The 19,744-nt window shown below is 38.9% G+C and overlaps 2 protein-coding genes across 3 annotated transcripts in view; both read left to right on the forward strand.

Annotated features, from left to right (window-relative positions):
• Window positions 1–29: 29 nt before the first annotated feature.
• LOC140935117 (riboflavin kinase-like) lies at window positions 30–4,156 on the forward strand. 2 transcript variants are annotated; one of them, XM_073384650.1, is made up of 4 exons: window positions 30–177; window positions 2,718–2,869; window positions 3,022–3,124; window positions 3,981–4,156. In XM_073384650.1, the coding sequence occupies exons 1-4, from the start codon at window positions 54–56 to the stop codon at window positions 4,109–4,111; spliced, it is 510 nt and encodes a 169-aa protein (XP_073240751.1). In that variant the 5' UTR covers window positions 30–53; the 3' UTR covers window positions 4,112–4,156. The 2 variants fall into 2 exon arrangements, with proteins under 2 accessions (XP_073240751.1, XP_073240753.1); XM_073384652.1 differs by lacking the exon at window positions 30–177 and adding an exon at window positions 704–904.
• Window positions 4,157–15,323: 11,167 nt separating this feature from the next.
• The window catches only part of LOC140935118 (uncharacterized), a 5,189-nt gene continuing 768 nt past the window's right edge, over window positions 15,324–19,744 (forward strand). Inside the window, exons 1-5 of the mRNA XM_073384653.1 lie at window positions 15,324–15,602; window positions 16,281–16,337; window positions 16,992–17,124; window positions 17,597–17,736; window positions 18,317–19,744. The exon at window positions 18,317–19,744 is cut by the window's right edge and continues 768 nt beyond it. Of these exons, the coding sequence (XP_073240754.1) occupies window positions 15,438–15,602; window positions 16,281–16,337; window positions 16,992–17,124; window positions 17,597–17,736; window positions 18,317–19,411 (1,590 nt within the window). The 5' untranslated portion in view covers window positions 15,324–15,437 and the 3' untranslated portion in view covers window positions 19,412–19,744. The remainder of the gene's footprint in view (window positions 15,603–16,280; window positions 16,338–16,991; window positions 17,125–17,596; window positions 17,737–18,316) is intronic.

Genomic DNA, 19,744 nt, shown 5'->3' on the forward strand with positions numbered 1-19,744 from the left:
GGCCGTCTGCTTCACAGGACACCCAGCTCTGTGACAACATTTTATCAAGGATCATGGTTGCTACGGGTCATATAACGCAAGCAAGTTCATCCGTTTTGGCATTTCTGCCTCTTTTTTTGCGTGCTCCAGTCGTAAATGGAATGAGACGGGGAGGAAAGGAGCTTGGCATTCCAACAGGTATACCGCATGTATGCAATTTTATTAGATTCGATTTTGTAGCGTTCCATGTTACTTTGTTCTACGCTGCCAGAGTCTTGGACGTCGGGGTACTTATTCGCGCAGCGTGACTATTCTGATAAAAAAGAGCCAGCTTCTTTTGATTTTTTATATTTAGAAAGGAGGTAGTTGATAGTGTATTGATTGTCTCGTAATCAACCACTGTAAAGGGTGGGTTCATTAAGATTTATAGCAATCGTAAGCATTAATTTCCAAAACACTTTTGACTGCATCTCTTAGCTTCTGGACTTTTCGATTACTTTTCAATTTTTCATGGTTAAGAAGCGCAACTTTTATGATATAACTATGTAAAAATAAGTGTTCTTTCAATATTTATTTGAAGTTCGTACAATACAGTGCAATCATGCCTCAATATTTATTGATGAATCTCGTTCGGTGCTTGCCAAGTTTGCCATGTTTTTATTGCGCAACTGTTGCGCAACTGTCTGCAATTTACGGCCTGCGGTTTCCCACACGAGAGATGCGACCGGACAAAACAGTAACTCGTGCGTTTTAATCGGAACTTGTCACAGGTGTAATTATTCTTCTCCTTCTTTTCTCTTCTTCTTGCTTGGTTTGAGGGCTGAAATGCCTTCCCAAATAACTTCAAGTTGTTTTCCTCATTTTTCCCGTGGGGAGGTTGTTAAAGGTTTTGGGAGAGGTAGTAAGGAGTTGGGTATTCCAACGGGTGAGTTGAAACTTTTCGTGATATCATGCTTAAACTAACTTACAATTTAATTTTGCTTTCTGTGTAGTCTACACGAATTCATTAAAATCTTTTCAAGACCACAGAACCAAATTAATTTTTTTAAAAAAAAATTCATTTGGTTGTTGGATGGCAGATCGATATGATGGCACAAAGTGAAACTTGTCAATTCAATTCATTTATATTGTCGAGTCAAGACTTCAAGTACAAAATTACGTCCTCTGCAAAGTTGAAGTTTAGTTGATTTATCGCCCAGGTTAAAGACGCGAAGTTGTTTTTGTGAGAGACAAACTTTTTGAGTTATTATAGTTTGGTCATAGTACAAAAATGAAGTGTGGAATTTTTATATTTGGGATGCATAATTTTGTATTTAACCTAGTTCGCACAACCACAGACCGTCAGCATACCGTCCATAAGCATAAGGATGTTCTAACTTGATTAGAAGCAGAAAACAGAGTTTCTTGATGAAGGCTGTGCTTCTCTCTGCCTATGCAATTGGTCATAGGCCTAGATACAAAAATCCTAATGCTACTTAATTTCTTGGGTCTTTAATTTCTTGTTTTCTATTATTGAAAATAATTTTGTGCTTGAAGTCTATAGAATACACAGTCATGGGATGGAACGTACTTGAATTGCAAAGGTTAATGCCAGTTTTCACACTTGCTTATTGAAGTCATGAAAATAAAACCCTGCAAAATACTATCTTTCCAAAATCGTGAAATAAGTACCAATAAGGTTGGCCTATTTGGTTAAGTTGATAATTTTCTTGCCAAGAATAACATTAACATGAGCATAAGTTAGAAGGTTTTGATATTCTTTGTCCATGCTCACAGCTGTGCATGTCATCCTCTATGACTATTGTTTAACCTAACTGCCAGCTGGCCCCCTATACATGTATATTTATGGATGTCAGTGTAAAGCATTTTAGATGACAGCTCAAGAAGGGTGTTGGGACGTGTGCAGGTGTAGGGCAGGTGATGTGGGCTGTAAAATCAGCTTTCCAAACATGAAAGGTGTTTGTTCAATTCTAACTCTTGCCTTGAAATTTAGTTAATGATTTACAGTATGTTTTTTTTAAGAAAACGACTTGTGTTCCAAATACATGTATCCAAATGCAAGTGCTACACACAAAGTCCCACAGAACAAAATCCCAGCATGTGTCCAAATGTTGTTTATTGTGTACTTACTTCTGGTACATGGATGTGTCTTTAGTTATGTTGTGTTTGACACATGAAGTTACTACACTATGTTTCGAGTGTTATAAATGTACAATTACCTCCAATAGGCTTTTGAAGTCCTGTCATTCTAACCAAAATTCTCCCTCAATTCTCCATGATCCATACATGTATGTACAGTTAATTTGAATCCTGAAAAATGTATGCATTTCAAGGTTTATGGAAAAAACATTTCCAGTACATTAAAGGTGCAGTAATGTGGGCCGTAAGACAGGCAACCTTTTGTGCAACGTTTTTTTTGTTTTATGAGCTGTAAAGCAGTTTTGCTCATTTTACCACCTGTGGGCTCAACTTAGTGTGGAAACATTTCGTTGCAGCAACATGTTGCAGAAATAGAAGAGTCTAGTGCTATGCACAAAAAATATTGTGGCCTGAAACAAAGAAATATTGTTGCATGACAAGCTGCTCATACAGGTACATGGTGTTTAAACGAGCGACATTAATTTCCGACAATCGTGGATGAAAAGTGGCTGGAATGTGTTGCCTGTACAGCTGCTTAAGCCAGCACTTTGATTTACATTTTGTATGAAGAGGTGAATTATTTGTTTTTTATCTTCCAGCAAACTTTCCAACAAATGTAGTGGATAGTCTTCCTGAGGCTATTAGTACTGGCATTTACTATGGCTGGGCAAGTGTTGACAGAGGACCAGTATACAAAATGGTGATGAGCGTAGGATGGAATCCATTTTACAAAAACACCAAAAAATCAATGGTTAGAAAGTATTTTTGTTATATTTTGCAAATTTGTTGATAATTTTAAAATGATCAAGTCTCATAGAGGAGATTAAAGTTCATGAAAAATTTGACGAGTAACAGTTGCTACCTTTACATTTACATTATTGATTCTTTTTTTTTCATCTTCAGGAAACACACATTATTCATACATTTGAGGATGATTTCTATGGATCAGAGCTCAGTGTAGTTATTTTAGGATTTATTCGACCTGAAAAGGACTTCCCATCATTAGGTTAGTTGAGTGAAGTTCATCTAAATCGATCATCGTGTTGTTATGAAATTTGAATTTTTAAATTTGGAAGAAGGAGAAATCTAACACCTGCTAGAAAGCTCAGAAAAAATTCCGAGCTCCAGTTGAGAATCGAACTCATGACCCTCTGAGTTCTAGTTTGGATGTGTTAATCACTGAGCTGCCATAGCAAGCAGGGTTGACATTGAATTACAACTCCACCAGTCATCAAGGACTTGCTTGAAGTCGGCCGTCCACCAGCATACAAGAGCAAGACTGTTCAATATGATTTGGAAGAAAGAGAATTCTAATGCCACCCACAATTTCTTTCTTTAAGTAATAAAAGTAATGATGTATATTGTACTGTATTTTTAAGCCTGGTTTTCATATGTCGGGAAAATCCCAGACGATCGAGGATTTTACTGTTTCCCGACTGTCCCAGATTATGCAGACTAATGAAAACTTGAAATCGTAGATATCCCTGATCGTCTGGGATGGGCAGGGACAAATCTGGAGAATCGGGAGCGTTTCTATTTTCCCGACGCGTCCCAGATTTCTGCAATGGTCGGCAATCATGCTCGACAAATGAAAACTCAAGTTTGTATCATCGGGGATGTCGGCGATGGATTTCGCTCATTACCAATCCCCCAAATTGGTGGGCTTCAGTCCCCCCATCACGCAAGTTTCAATTTTTTGCGCACTTTCCATTTCTGGCCAAATTCATCGGTGGAATTAGAGACAGAATTGTGGCGATTATCCGATATATCTGGGACGGTCGGCAAAAAGTAAAAGCCCCGATCGTCTGGGATTTTCCCGACATATGAAAACCAGGCTTCAATTAGTCACTTTCAATTTTCAGAATCTCTCATAGATGCTATTCACACAGACATCAGAGAAGCAGAGCAAGCTCTGGAAACACCAGAAAACCAAAAATTTTTATCACATAGCTTCTTCAAAACAGAGGGTGACAATGCTAATGGCTGCACATAACAACTTTAACTAAAATCTGTGCGGTGAACTTTGTAAAAATAATAATGCATACACAGGTAAATACAGTGTAAGTGTCTGGTAAGAATTTTTAAAGTAGTCAAGCCTGTAGAGATGAATGGCTTTTGCATTCATGCAAATGAAACTACCATACTGGAGAAGACCCAAGCCACTCGTCTTCATGATCATGATAGAGTTAATAAGCCATATTTTTTTTACTCTTTCTTGTGTTTTCAAAAAACAAGAATTTGAATTCGTAAAATACCACATTTATTGGGTCAAAAAGGTCCCAGATATGTTACAGCATTCTGATTGATATACAGTCTTGTGTTTTTACAGCCTATTAACTGTGTTAGATGTAGTCTACACTAAATTATATGTAATTATTTTTTTTGAGTCACACTTAATGAAATATTATGAGAACACTCCCGTAAAAGAACCACCCATAATAGCAAGATTTGTTGGTCAATTAAGAGAAGCAATCACTAGTGGGGATTTTATTTTACAATGTGACCCCAGTACAAGAATGCTGTAACACATCTGGGAATGGTTATGGAAGCCAGCGGGCATGGCCAGCCAGCTTTATTTTTACCATTGACAATAGTAGTAATGATAAACACTTAGGGAATGAATCACAGCCTGATTAAGGCCTTTTGTCCCTTTCATCTGACCCCGGGGGGGGGGAGGGGGTGGGGTACTGCCATATATGGGCTATATAGGTATGTGCTGCTGTGAAGGGTATGGTTTTCAAGCAGTTTACTCTAGGATAGGGTATATAAATCAGAGCGTTTGGGTCTAGAATAGGGTATCATTTTTCAGGAAACTGATCAGTTGGTTGAAGATTTTATCTAGACTAGGGAAACAGCTACTCTAGGATAGGGGGGATTTGGGGGTTTACTCTAGTATAGGGTAGCAAAATTCAGCTGAACTAGCTCTGGTATAGGTTAAGGGTTCTAGGGTCCCAGCAGCACATCCCCACCCAGAAATTCCCAAAGTACCTCCCCCCTCCGGGTATCTGACCTTGAAATTGTTCCCATCTTTAAACTGCCTGGTAAGTTTGATTGGTCTGTTGCCATGATCTGCTAGAAATACAGACACAGCTGGTTTCATGGAGATCATTCTCTCTGTAGTGTCAGATGTGAACACTTCAAGGGCAAGATTCTTTCAATTTCAGTACTGAAGGCATCTAATGGGCGTCAAATCTCCTAACAAACCATGACAAATGTCAAATGTTGCAATTAGCGCAAACCATTCAAGACTGCGCTTGATTTTGGACAAAACAGAAAATAATGTCTATGCTAACGCAAGTGCGTGATCAAGCATTCTTAGAATGTCTTTTTGCTAAAACTGACAAAATTGACCCTTTTTTAATGATGATTTTTGGCCTCTATAGGGAGTATATTGTTATGTACGTTATGTTAATATTTATTTTATTCAGCTCACGATGAAAATATATCAACAAATATAAGGAAGCACAAAATATATGGCACAAGTGAACGGAGAAAGAGCATATTATAATCTTCAATATCAGATTGGCAGCAATCCAACATCTTATAGGCTACTACTGGTCGCTTATTTTTCTTTGGGGTAAAATACCCAAGCGAGCAGAACTGAATAAGGGACAACTCGTAGCCTTTTGATCTTGTACATTTAGTGGATAGTCTTAAAGTAACTGAGTGATTTCCTACAAGCTCATTGGCGGAGAGCAACGGGCTATAATAGTACAGACCTAGCCATGGAAGTGACGGAATTTGTTTTTGTTTGCCTGCGCGATTTCCAAGGCACTTCGCCGTCAATGGACGTTTTATGAGACTCTCTGTAGGTAATTCCGACGATCGCTATTGATTGGAACGACGATCTTCCAGATTTAAGCGATGATACCATTCCGATCAAGTGTGGCAACGTTAGTTATCGTTGTGGTTGCACTGAGCTCGCTTGTGGCATTACCTCGCCAAAAAATTCTTGACATGCTACGATTTCGTTGAAAATCCGACGATTTGATACAAAACGTGCGACGACAACGACGTCCGCCGGTATCCACAGAGAGGCTCTTTTATTACTGTAGGCCGCCAAAAAAAAAGAACTAAATAAGAACGATTTTCTATTGTCTCTACTCTTATAGATCATAATATACGTTAGAGTTTTTTACGTGCGTCTCATGAGTTGTAAACATTGTGCATCATTTCTGTGGTCAGTAACAGTGTAGACAAGAAGTATTTTTAAAAATGTTGCTGCGAAAAAGTCCTTGCGCCCAATCAGATTTCTCCAAAGCAGACAATCGAAAAACTTAGAGAGCAATCGTTTTCTTCTTACTATCTCTACTTTTCTTGTCCTTTTTCTTGGCCTGTCAGCTTGTCGGACTTGTCAGACCCCAAGACTCACGTTTTAGCCACTGGTCAAATAGCAGCAAATGTAGTTTCAGTTTCCTGTAGGTTTTAGCAAATCCAGCTACAGAGCTCGTACAGATTTTTGGATCCAAAATTCAAGACTTTTTCCAGAATCTTTTCCAACACAATAATTTCTTTTCCCGAACTCAAGATTATTAAATAGATGCTAAATAGCCGGAGAACCTTAAAAAACTGAAGCATCAACAAAGCCTTTTTCATGATGCGCTGCAAACGTACGGGTGAGATTGAGCAAAATTTGACCAAAGCGAAACAAATTTCACTTAAAACAAAAACCCTCCAGACTTTTTACCATTTTTGCAGACGTTATCTCCATTTTCCAGACTTGTTTCAAATCTGGAAAATTGTAAGGCAAATTTCAAGATTTTTTCAAGAATTAAAGACTCTGTACGAACCCTGCAGTTAGATCTTTCCGCAACATTGTGCAAATCAAGTCGAATCGGCCGTTTTAGACTAAAACGGCCTTTTTGCACGTATCTTTTGGATCTTCTGGCCAATAGGCCCATTCCGAGTTCCAAAAACCCTCACTTTCAAAGTGTGGCTAGGTGCACCTCTCGCTCCGTAGGGCGGGTAGGAGAGAACCCTGGGAACGAGGTTGCACAACCTTTCTTGGCCCTTTCTTATGCAGGTGAGTTTTATTTGCATGAGAATGAAAAATGATTTCCATATCAAAGACTGAGCACCTACCCTCGTTTTGAAACAGAGGCCATGTAAAATAACGTGGCTGCGCTAGAATCAGCCCAATTGCCTTTTTCTCTTTCCTTCCTTCCTTCCCTTTTTCTGCTCTTTCCATTTTTCCTCTCATTTTTCTTCTCTGTTGTGATTTTCGAGTTTACCGGACGCAAGAAAATTGCGTTTTTGGCTTTTTTTTTTAAATTCAAATAGCTGCAATTCGCTAACTACGTTTTCAAAAATCCAACTAGCCTGCGAACGGCAGACGTTTCTCCTCGCTCTTCGCCGCTGGGGGACGTTGCGAGGAGAAACGTCTGCCGTTCGCAGGCTAAAATCCAACTGGATTTACTTAAATCTATACTCAATACACACTGAGCTTTTTGCACCACACCATCTTGCATTCACTATTCACTGATTTGTTGCTTTAGAGATGTTGCACTGATGTTTTATTTTGATATAAAACAGGAGACATACTTGACATGACAATTCAGTCTATCTGCGCTCCATCCTTATGTTTTTACCCTTTCCCATACAGTTAACTCTTGCCTTGCGGACACCCTGATATAACGAACACCCCGATCATAATACGAACAGCAGCAGCCTTGTTCCCAGATGTCCTCGACGATTTCGATGTGACGTCACCTGTCAAGCTTGTCGGGAAAAACTCGGATAGCGCGAACTGGCCTGGGTACGAGGCAGGGACAGCAGCTAAATCCCAGGAAAAAATAAATTACAGACATTTGACTGAAATACACCAGTCCCGCTTTTACGGACTCTCGCTAATGAGGACACTAAACTCGAGTCCGCAAAAACAAGAGTTGACTGCAGTATGGTATCCACATTACTTACCCTAGCACCCCAAGTCAAAGTACATAATAATTAGCAATTATTAAACGAGGCTGAGTATGATGTGAAGAATTATGCCGATCAAGTAGAATGTTATCCACCGAGGCTGAAGGCCGAAAACAGCATAATTCTTCACATCATACGAAAGTCGAATACAGTAATTGTAAATTTTTATTCACTCAAAATATCTCTGAGTTCTTAAAAAAAGCTAACCTCTTGCAGAGTTTCTTCAAAACTGACGTCAGGATATAAACAGACGTTTTCTTTTTTTCGTTTTCTTAGTTTGGCTTTATTTCAATAATATGATGAAGAAAAATACAACCCGAGATCGAAAGAGGTGAGGACTTTCTGCAGACTAGTATGCTGCTCCCTTCGCATGTTCGTTTCAAAATAAAGTGATGTCTCTGCTTACGATTATGCCAACTTAGTTTCTGACGAGCCTCTTTTGGGCGGCCAACCTCCATTAAGCGACCACTTGGTTGTACCCCGAAGGTGGCCGGTTAATGGCGTTCAACTGTATATCTCAAACATTTATAGAAGCTTTGCCGACTACTACAACTGCTACTACTACTGCCGATGCTGCTACTGCTACTACTGCTACTATTATTATTATCTTGCATTTGTCAACCAATTGACATCCCCTAGTATATTTAAGGGAAAATTAAGAGACATAAATTTCGATTGACCGAATAATTTAACTAGCGATATTCTGTTTTTACACACGGCCTCCTTGAAAAGCAGGTGTTTTCTTTTCATTTTTATTATTTTAGTTTTTGTCTTAGATTTTAGATTAGTTAGGAAGTTAGTTTTTCTATACTTGAATGTAAATGTACCTGAAGGAAATACCGTGTGTAAATAAAGTTACCATACCATACCATACCATACCATACCATACCATATCATTTGATCCACATCTACTAATGTGTACTAAGCTAAAACATTGAACCATTGTAAAACACTCTTACTGCATTAATCTTGAGGAATGTCGCCCTAGTTTCCCTTGATTGGTGAAGGATAACCTAAATCAATAGTTGGAAAATGACTGTATCGAATGTACTCGGACCCCTTGAACACATGAAGTTTTTTATTTTGAAAGACAGTCATCGCATCAAATCCACTTTTAAAGTTTCCTGGCAAATCTCCCCATTCCCCACTGTCGAGCTTCTTGGGATAACCACTGTTTACAGAAGATGCTGAATTATCAGAGTATTTCACGAACGAGTCCTTTTTAGTTACGTAGGTGACACCATTAGAAAGCTGAACTGAAGAATCAAAACCTAGGGAAAAATCTGAAGATACGCCCCATCCCGCCTGAAGAGATGCGGGGTAGCCATTAGAAATCACTGGCGAGTTTGTGCTTTTAAAACGAATGTAATCACTGCCTTTTGTGGCATAAGAATAGCCAAATGTCTTTAGACAAAGAAAACTGTCAAATCCTTGACCGAACTTGGCAGGCAAATTTCCAAAGCGCTCTTTAAACAAAACTGGCCAACGAGGCGAAAAGCTAGAAACATTATCTTTAAATCTGACAAAAAGTTTCCTTTAAACAAATATGTAGAACCATCTGGCGTTGTGGTCGCTGCGTCTACTCCGCTGTTGAAAGGGTACAGCGTTTCCACAAAATATGGGTAATTATCAGCGTTGTTAAGAGCTTTATATGGCTCATCCCTAGCCAGGTTTTTACAGCCCCAACGACCAAAAATTATGTCACGTTTCGAAACTCTTGCATGGGCTATTTCATGTACAATGGTACCTACTTTATTTTCGGACCCTGAAAATATTCCTTGAGGGAGATAAGCTGGACAAATAAAAATTAAATGCGAGTTGAAATACGTGTACGCATAAGCTAATCTATACTCAGGTTTACAGTTAAAATTGTAAGTGAAAACGTCATTTTCTAATGAATTCTTCATCACTTTAAAGACCCTGTCGGCCTCATCGCTGCGTGCAGATCCAAACCACTTTTTTACTCTTTCGGGGCTGTTATTAAGATCAGTAATGGCCGCCACTACGTAATGATATGAGGCACGGTGAACTTCTAATAACTCTGCCCTTTGTTGCTCAGTTCCCCCTTTGAGTAGGATCACGCGGAATATTTACATCTTGGCTACGTTTATAACCAAGCTTTCCGTTTTCCTGTGCTTTTCTGTTAGAGAAAATAATAGCAGTAAGTCTATCTTTTTTTTCTAAAAAACGTGCTTGTTGTCCGAGAGTTTTCCTAAACCGATTTTCAGTGACTTTAAACACTACAGCCTTAGAAGACAAATGATATGTTTTTAAGTGCATGGCTGAATTCCCAAGTTCATTGATACCCTTGTTAACGCTACCCTCTACAAATTCTATATACGTGTCTACTGCCACATTGTAGGTTCCGCCTTCACTCATGTCATATCCAGTAGAAACATCATAAGCTGCTGAAACAGTCTTTCCTGCTGGAACAAGCAAGAAATCAGCTGGACCTGGTAGGTTCCTGCGTCTGACGAATATGCCATCATATTCTATCATCTTACCATTTCGAGTGACTCTCAGGCAATCGGAAGGATGACCTTGCAGAGGCGTGTTCAATTTTAGTACGTAATAATCCTGAAGCCCCTTGTTAGTCAGGGAGAATTCGCATTCTATCTTGTTATTGCTTTGATAAGAAGCTGAGCAGTCCAGAGAAGCAATGAAGATTCTTAAAATAAACATATCAAACTGTGAATTTTAATCCAGTGCTATTTGCTGCACACCAAGAGAGGATATCCTCTCTTGTGCACACCTAATGTGTAATAGAATGAGGTAAATATAAAATCCGGATTGTTGAATTTGGCGATTGCAATTGTAATTTCCGGTGTGCTGTTTACTTTTTAGGAGAAAACGCTCCTGTATGGACTCCAAAAATTTATCCCAGTGAAGCGTTGGCGCTGGAGGCAGCTTTGAAAAGGCGGGAACAGGGTGAATCTGGCTTTTGATTGGATGCATGATTTTTCTCTCATGTGAAAAAAAACTTCGTTCTCAATTCTGACTGGACGTGTCACGGTTTTCACGTGTGAAAAGGATCGTTCGCTACTCAGTCTGATTGGCTAGAACTCGTTTGCGTATTATAATTTACGGCATAATTTTTAAGTGAGCATATCTTAGTAATCATAATAATAATAATAATAATAATAATAATAATAATTTTTTTAAATAATAATAATAATAATAATGATAACAGAAATTTGTGATAATAATGATGATGATAACACTTGTTTCTTACTTCGACTAGCTCGAATAAGTCCAATTTTTGTAAATCTTCGCCTGTGGAAGGCACCAAAATCAACAGCAACCCCAAAAATATACACAGCATTCTCATATTCTGCTCTCTGTATGAAACGACGATAAACAAGACACAAAAAGACATTTATAAGCTTCATTCTACGGGGGCACCCAACGGGAAATTTTGAGAAAAAGACCTAAAAACAACAACAAAGCGTGAATAAAGTTTTCTGAGACTATTTTAAGCATTTTGGGAGACTGCTGGAAAAAAATTATCTGTTCCTCACTCTCAGCAAGCCTGATGGAAGAGTTCCCAGCCAGCAAACTTACAACCTCCAACCCGACTTACTGGGAAGTTTCATAGGGCACAATTCAGATCTTGAGTGGTAAGTAACCCATACAAGTAACCCGTAGCAGCTATTCTAGACTTCGAATCCCCTCTCACACCCTGAATTATCTTTTTCCCAGCAAAACTTTCCTTCCAAGGACTATTATTTCTTCCACATCTCCCAGCCAGCAAAAATGTGCCTGAAGAACAGATATTTTGAGGAACAGATCCATTGAGTGCCCCTGATTCTACTCAGCAGTGTTTTTATTTCGTTTTATTCCATCGAGATATATATTGAACAATTGCAAGGAACAAACTTATAAGTTGAAAAAAGGCCAGTAATTCTTACAAAAAATCGGTATAAAGATGTTATATGCACCAAATACCACAAAACTATTGTCCTCTCAACATTTTCCTTCGGTTTTTAGTTACAATTTGCTTTAAATTGACCAATCTACTAAAAATACTTGCTCAGTTCCTTCATCTTGAAAAAAAACCTGAGATTTTTAAGATAAATTTTGGGTTAATCAGACATTCCCACTGGTTAAAAAATTAACTCTAGTGTAAAATGGCCCTTTTTCAGTACTGACGGAAGACAATTTAATCCCAAGTCGAACTTACCAAAGAAATACTTGCCGATGTTACGTACGAGGTTGGCAGTGAACAACCGATGCAAGTCTGAGTGAAACTGCCTGTTCTTTTCTGTGATGCACATATTATACTTAATGATATCAGTCAACTGCGAAAAGTGAATGGTGTTTATTGTTAATCCATAACACATATGTGTTAAATAGAGGAGAAGGGGTAATAGTTGTTACCTTTTGTAACGCTTATTTCGCACAACAGATCGGTAAAACTCCATCGGTGACAGTTTGGTTCTTGTCATCCCATATTTCTTTTTCTTTTCAGATTTCACGGAGAAAAGGTACGTCAATTTGTGAATGTTATGAGTAACTAACTTGCTTTGTAAGGATAGAAAGTTGCCAGGTAATTTATTGTTTTTCAAAACAATGTGTTTAATCAAAAACTAAAATTATAGACCAATATTTTTAAGCGGATCTTTAATGTCGTTAAAATAAAACTTGAACCTGATAGTTTAAACAAGCTAAGAGTAGCGCTGGCAAAAACTGCACTGCAAAAACTGCACTAATAATCGGAGGTAAAGTTTTTTGAACCGGCTTCTTTCCGACAGTGTGTCTAAGAATTTGGTCATTTGACAGCGAGCTAGCTTCTTGTGTGAGTTGTAAGAGTGGCAAGAAACAGGTTGCCAAGTAACTTTGCTATTTCAGAAACAACTTGTTTTATTTAGTTGTTGATACAAGATAGTCTTCGATGTCGCTCATTAAAATAATTAAGTATTATTTTCTGGACGGTTAATCAAGAACGCCCTTTTCATCGGAGATCCTTAACTGTATAGTGTAAAAACTACGACTGTCTCATGAACTGCACGAATGGAAAATTTTCGATCAATTAATTTCGATACTGTCGGTCCAAAACTTTGATCATTTTACAGCGGTCTATATAAAAATAATAAATCAAACGACAGATATGCTTGCATTTTGTTCTGAAGAAACTAAACCTTGTTTACATTTTGTCCTTTGTTTACATATTTTATGATTTGTCATTGTCAACCAGGCTTAACAAGCGTTTAAGGTTTAAATTAAACCAGATTGCTAGAAAAAGGTCTGGGAGAACCAGGCTTACCATGCTTTTGAGGTGGGAGATTTTACCAGGCCTACCAGGAAACCCTGGATAAACCAGGCTTAACATACTTCTGAGGTAGGGGATTTTAACCAGGCCTACCAGGAAACTCTGGTAAACCAGGCTTACCAAGCTTTTGGGGTCAAAAGTTTAAACTAGATTTACCAGAAAACCCTGGTTAAACCAGGCTTACCAGGCTTTTGAGTTGGAAAATTCCAACCAGGCCTACCAGAAAAGCCTGGTAATACCAGACTAACTAATCATTTCTAGTTAGGATTTTTAAGTCGAGACCTGAGTTACCAGACTTTCATGGTGAATTATAACCATGCTTACCTTGAAAGCCTGGTAAAACTAGGCTCAACCAGGCTTTCAATTTTACTTGTTAATTGTCAAAAGCCCGGTAAATCTGGTTCAACCATGGTTTACCAGGCTCACCAGGCTTTTAACCAGACTTTTGGGTGAGGGTAAGCAGCCATTTTCAACAACTTACTCGGAATCATATCCGCCAAGACAGGTGGCTTTCTTTTCATCAATTTTCGACAAAATGTTAGAAACAACATCAACCCTCGGAATTTGCAGAGAAAACGAATGACCAGTAGGCTCTAAATAAGACTCAGAATTAACATTGACAACAGGAATAAGGATGTCCAAGGATTCGCCGCTCTTTCCTGTTAGAGAATTACCAGGCCTTGAACAGGCTACACCCGTTAAACTTTGTGTCTCACTTACTGCGACTTATTGGTGTAGATCCTACAGCTTATAGCGGACACAACTTTGGGATCGGTGGCGCCACATCTGCTTCTTTAGCTGGTCTTGCTGACTAGGAGATTCAAGTGTTAGGTCGCTGGAAATCAGACTGTCACAAAACCTACGTTCGTTTCCCACTAAATGTTCTACTACAGTTTCCTCAGCGCATGGCAAGGACTGCGTCAATAACTTATCAATGTGCCAATCCCTACCACCAGAACGCGCAAGATTCCTACTGGACAGCTAGTTTTTCTCTCTTTTTTTAGTTTTTCTTACCACTAACTTTGCCACTTGGGCATTTATTTGGACAATTGTATTTGTCCCAAATGGAAAATATATGTAGCTGCCCATCGACGGCCATGCACATACGTACGATTGTTGTCTTTACTGCGTGATTAATATAATTATCAAAATATAATTGCTTTTTAACTGTAATATATCACAAAACAGGTCCCCTCATATTTCTCTAGCACATTTTCTGGAAAACTAATTTATATTTTAATCTTAATTTCTGCAACCCAAACTGCGCCTCCAGTAAAATTTGCTTGAATGCTAGCTAATGCTGAATATTAATTGCTCTTATCAACATATCTTTTTATTAATGTATTTTCTCACAGTCGCATACAAAACTTTTCAATGGTCAAAACAAATTTGATATCGACATATCAAGTATAGACTTGTGCAGATTTATCTAAGCAGTAAATTTTTACTATGAGCAAAATTTTGAACATAAAATCCAGATGAAATTGAAAACTAATAAAAGCTTTTGACCGCAACTGAAGTCTTGTCAGTGTCTTGTCCACTTCTGTGCCGGCAGATGTGGTGTCCAGCGCATAACGTGCTTGAAATGGATGGTAGGAGGACGTTTAAGATATTAGCCTTTACGCCCGGGCTCTTTATTTCCAATTTTTCCTTTATATCCCTTTACAGTGGAACCCCGTTAATACTGCCACCAATGCACCAAAAACAATGGGCCGTATTAACAAGGGTGTTTTACAAGAAGATTTATGGCGGTTTTTGCCAGGCAGCCAAAAAAAGTGGTCGTAACAACGAGGTGGCTGTAAGGCGGGGTTCCACTGTAACTTATTTTATCTTCTCAATGCTCTGTGTATTAGCCAGTGCGTGATTTCCCATCACGTCGAAGGTTCACGATATTTTGCTAGAGTTTAGTCTTCCAATAGATTCTTGGATAAATTATCGGTATCTGTTGACTTAAAGAGGCTGACATCCGTTTTAGGATATTCGCCTTTATGCAACGTATCGCTTTAAGTATGTTAATTTGAGCCAGTCGTAGGCTTCTGGTATGTTGTGGAGTTAAGAGATTTGAAAAGGGACTAGACAATTCAATAAGAGCTGCGGTTCAAGCAAGTTATATTGCAAAACAGAGACGAAAATGTGTCAGAGACTGAAACTGATGAGCGAAGACAATAAATGGCGTATTCCCATGGTATCGGGACTTTTCGCCTTTACATTGGGCCTTTCATGTTTCGGTGTCGCATTTAAGTTATCAGAATACGAGGAAAGCCTCAGTCTACCACCAATGCTTGCAGGAGTACCGGTAAGCAACACAAACAAGAAACAGCATGACTAAATAAGTTTGTTAAGACGTATCACACAAACAGATTATGACATTTGAATCATTTAGTTTATAGTAGATGTATTTCTTACTCTCACATGTATTACTGATATTGCATCTTGCTGGTTTTGTTTAAAACTGTTTGAGTTTGAACTAATAACAGCAGTGCTTTTCATTCGTCTCTTGAACTAAAAAATGAGATCTCAAACTGTACGTATTCACAAGTCAGTATGTTTAATGAAAGGGCCAAGGCAAAACTACATTTTCATGCATCCGTGATCATGATCAGTCTTGACGTCGAAAACATCACTTTATTGTAATGAATTGTGGACGGATACTACAGTCACTATACACTGCAAAAAGGAATCATAGGCCCAGAGTAGAAGCTTCAAACATCACTGTCTCGATCTTACAAAGGTTTATAACGTTCATTTGTCATCCAATGCTTTTGTTTTTCTACTCTTCAAAAGCAATAAAATATGTCTGTTATTGTTAGTGATAGCGCATCTTATGAAGGGGCAAATAATATCAGCTTCGTCAAGAGGCTTAAATTGGGAAAATCACCAGTAATATTAGCAGAACTAAAAAACAACAATGACTCGGCACTTCTCGCTTGTTATTCATTTGGTCATTATTGTTATTATCATTTTTCGTTTTTAGATATTAATCGCTGGAATTTCCGGCATGGTAGGAGGACGAATGCGAAAGAACTGTATGGTAAGCGAGAAAAGCAATGGTCACGGGTCAAACCTCGTCAGCAGATAGCGCAATAATTGATCATGGTCATGAAACCGAAACCACATGCTCTGATCAGTTAATAACGAGCAAACTTTTAAGCTTCCCTACCAATGTTTTTTTTTTCATGCTTTAGAATTATCATCATCATGATAATTATCACCAAAAATTAGAGGGTAATTAGTATATCGGTTATCAACAGGAACTACCATACCTCATCTATGGTATATTTAGGTAAGTATAGGCATTGAGAAATTTGCTGCTGCCAGAATCCAGAGCGTGCTATACATATTACACCAGCTCTTGAGAAATTGGCTGGTTCTCCTCCTACAGAAGCAACTCCAGGTCATGGATGCCTGAATAACATGTTTTGTACCTATATTCCCTCTAATAATGTTCAAAAGTTTAAAACTGCAGGTAGACCCATAGTGATCATTTAAATGTACTTTTTGGCATAGAGCAAACCACTCAGCGCTCTTTTTTTTTTTACCCCGGTGTTAGCACCTAACTCACTCAGTTATCAGACTAAAAGATGTACTTTAGAAGAATTCACAGGGACAACAGAGAGCAAACTTTTAAGCTTCATGCATAAACTGCATGGCGTTTTATTTTGGTGCATTTCTTATCTTTCCACAGATTTCTCTTCATTTGGTGTTTTGTTTAATAGCCGGAGTACTTGGTCTACATCTCACCTTCATATTCCTTGGAAGGGAAGCTAAGTCAAGAGAGATCTACAAAGTCAAATGTCAGTCTCAATTTAAAGGAGCACGTAAGTTTTCTTCTAATCAGTTCATTCGTAGTACGCCGTCAATTTCCACTCAGATTTCTGGCCCCCTGGGCTATTCCCTCCAACAATTTGGACCCATGCAAATTCTGTACATGTGCTTCATCATGTTCCTCCTAATTTACAGGACGTTGTATCCACGAAATGCAGAGAAATAAGTACGTGGTCGCATCCAGCTATAAGCTGTGTTCAATCTCAAACCAAGATCACTTAAAATCAGTCCCTTCACGAGCATTTTGAATCCAATGCTTACATCTTTTGAAAAGTGTAGTATTTCTCTCAGCCAATCAGAGCTACACAACTACTGATTCTTAGTGCATAGTAAAAGCTTCTAAAAAGTATACCTATATTTCGGGAGCTATTCAGCAATCGCAAGCCCATTCTCTGCTTTGCAGTAGACGGACAATTCTCAGACTGAACTGTTAATTCTTTCTTATATGTCTATCTCTTTATATAGACTACTGTCATAGATATGCGGCGACCGTTGGTATGACAGTGTTAGCAATGTTGCCGTTTGCACTGACTCCGTTGGGAATTCTGTCATATGCTGTCACTAGACGTTTGACATCAAGATATAACGTGAACGAAGAGGAGGAGGTACGACACAGTTATTTAATTCTATGAGAATGAGTTGGGTCTTTGATCCAGTTTTCACACCTGGTTTAATTTAGTCAACTAGTTACTTCTCAGTGATCGATACTAAAAGACATTATTCGTCCCATGTAAGGGAAAGCGGATTCCGGTATCCGGGAAATTTTTGGTTGTGGGATCCAGGATCCTGTGATTCATCCGGAATACAGTTCAAGCAATTCGGATCCCACTAACGATTGGAATTCAGAATTCAAGTTCCACTGAAAAAGACTGGAATAGAGTAACTGGAATCCGGGATTCACGGCGCGGAATCCAGAATCTAAGACTGTCTTGGAGTCCCTTTTATTGAGCGATATTATTCATTGTGAAGTAAACAATTGTTGTTTTTGTTAGTTAGCCCTGGCATTGGCTGTTCGGTAGGTCATTTTGCTTTGGTAAATTACGAACATATTCTTTAAGCCATGACACTGAAGATGTTAAGTTTTCCTGATCCTCTTTATTGTCTTCATTCGTTGAAAGATCACTAACACGATAGCAAACTGTTATCTACGGCATTATTAAACCTTGTTTTATTATTATTTGAAAGGGGGAAGACACTTCAACCTTAGATCAGCATGGAGACCAAGAATCAACAATGAGCAAAATGGAGGGACGCCTCTCATCTCCAACCATAGACTCAGAAGCTACTACCGAATCGAAAAACAAAGGCAAGCTCCTGATCAAGCAGTATAACAATAACAACTGTAATAACTCATCACCTCCATCCAGTTACAGGGAATCTTCAAGACTTGTGCTTGATAATCAGTCACACGGCGAAAACGGCCAATGGCCAAGTTGTCAAGTTAGTGACAACGCAATTCCTGGAAACCATGGACTTCAAAAGCAACTAAGCAATGGTGAGGCAAAATTTAGAAAACAGGGGTCTTGCAGCCAGCCGCCTTCTAGTCACGTGGCCAGCAGAGACCACCTTGTAGGCCGAGACTGCTTACAAGGCTATGAACCACAAAGGAATCAGTCATCTAACGAGGAGGCACAAATTAACCAGCTACCTAGAAACCAACGACGAACAAATCAAGAGCGAGGAAAACACAAACCCTCCAACCACCTGGTGGAGAAGCAGGTATCTAGATACAAGCCGCGTACAAACCAGGAGCTCTGCAATAACACGGCTAATAACCAGACTTTTATTAACCAAGAAAGCGAAAATTATGGGTCAAGAAATCATGGAGTTAGTATCCAGCCTTCTAATGTCCAAATGCCTAACGTTCTACCAACCACTGTTCCAATTAGCCATCTGTGTAGTAGCCAGCCATCTCAAAATCAAAACGCCAGGAAGCTGCTACATCCACCTACCAATCATCGCCGTAGTAAACAGATACCTAACAACCTATCGACCAACTACCAAGTTTCAAGCAATGAGAAACGAAGAAGCCAAGCTCCTCACAAGCAGTACCCAATAAGCAATCAATCAAATCAGATATCCAGATACTACAACCCCACGACTGCTGACCAGCAAACTAAACCTCTACATCTGGATGGCAAACAGCCTCTGAAAGACCAGCAGGCTTTTTGCAAAGATATGTCCCGACGCCAGACGCCCCACTACCCCTACTTGCCTAGAAATCACCCTCTTAGAAATCAAGCGCCTAGTCATGATCAGGCACCTAAGAGTGGTGAGTGACGGTTCTGTAGCAGGTTGTATGGCCACACCAGAAGCGAAGGAAATTTAGGTCAAGAACAAATTTTATAATTTAAGGATTTGCAATCAAGGCGTCGCCGCGCGACTAAGGCATCAGGATAAACTCAGAGTAGTATTAGCTACAGGCTGTTAACAGTACATATAGATGCATCCGCGCAAATTACAAGACATTCTAGTAAAATACAATACAATAACTTTTATTTCAACACGGATGGTGATTAAAGTGTTGCCGCTTATGGGGTTGTGCATAAAAGCTAACCAAAACTTAAGCAATAAAAGTATATTAAAATCGTCTTAATAATAAAAAATTATCGT

The sequence above is a fragment of the Porites lutea genome, chromosome 4 (assembly GCF_958299795.1).
Source record: "Porites lutea chromosome 4, jaPorLute2.1, whole genome shotgun sequence".
In the NCBI taxonomy this organism is placed as follows: Eukaryota; Metazoa; Cnidaria; class Anthozoa; order Scleractinia; family Poritidae; genus Porites; species Porites lutea.

What these genes read in the sequence shown, in the direction of transcription:
- LOC140935117 (XM_073384650.1), top strand. Translation starts at nt 54, where the DNA reads ATGGTTGCTACGGGTCATATAACGCAAGCAAGTTCATCCGTTTTGGCA. An exon ending in GGAGCTTGGCATTCCAACAG is followed by an intron (nt 178 to 2,717) that starts GTATACCGCATG and finishes TTTATCTTCCAG; the next exon opens with CAAACTTTCCAACAAATGTA. An exon ending in AAAACACCAAAAAATCAATG is followed by an intron (nt 2,870 to 3,021) that starts GTTAGAAAGTAT and finishes TTTCATCTTCAG; the next exon opens with GAAACACACATTATTCATAC.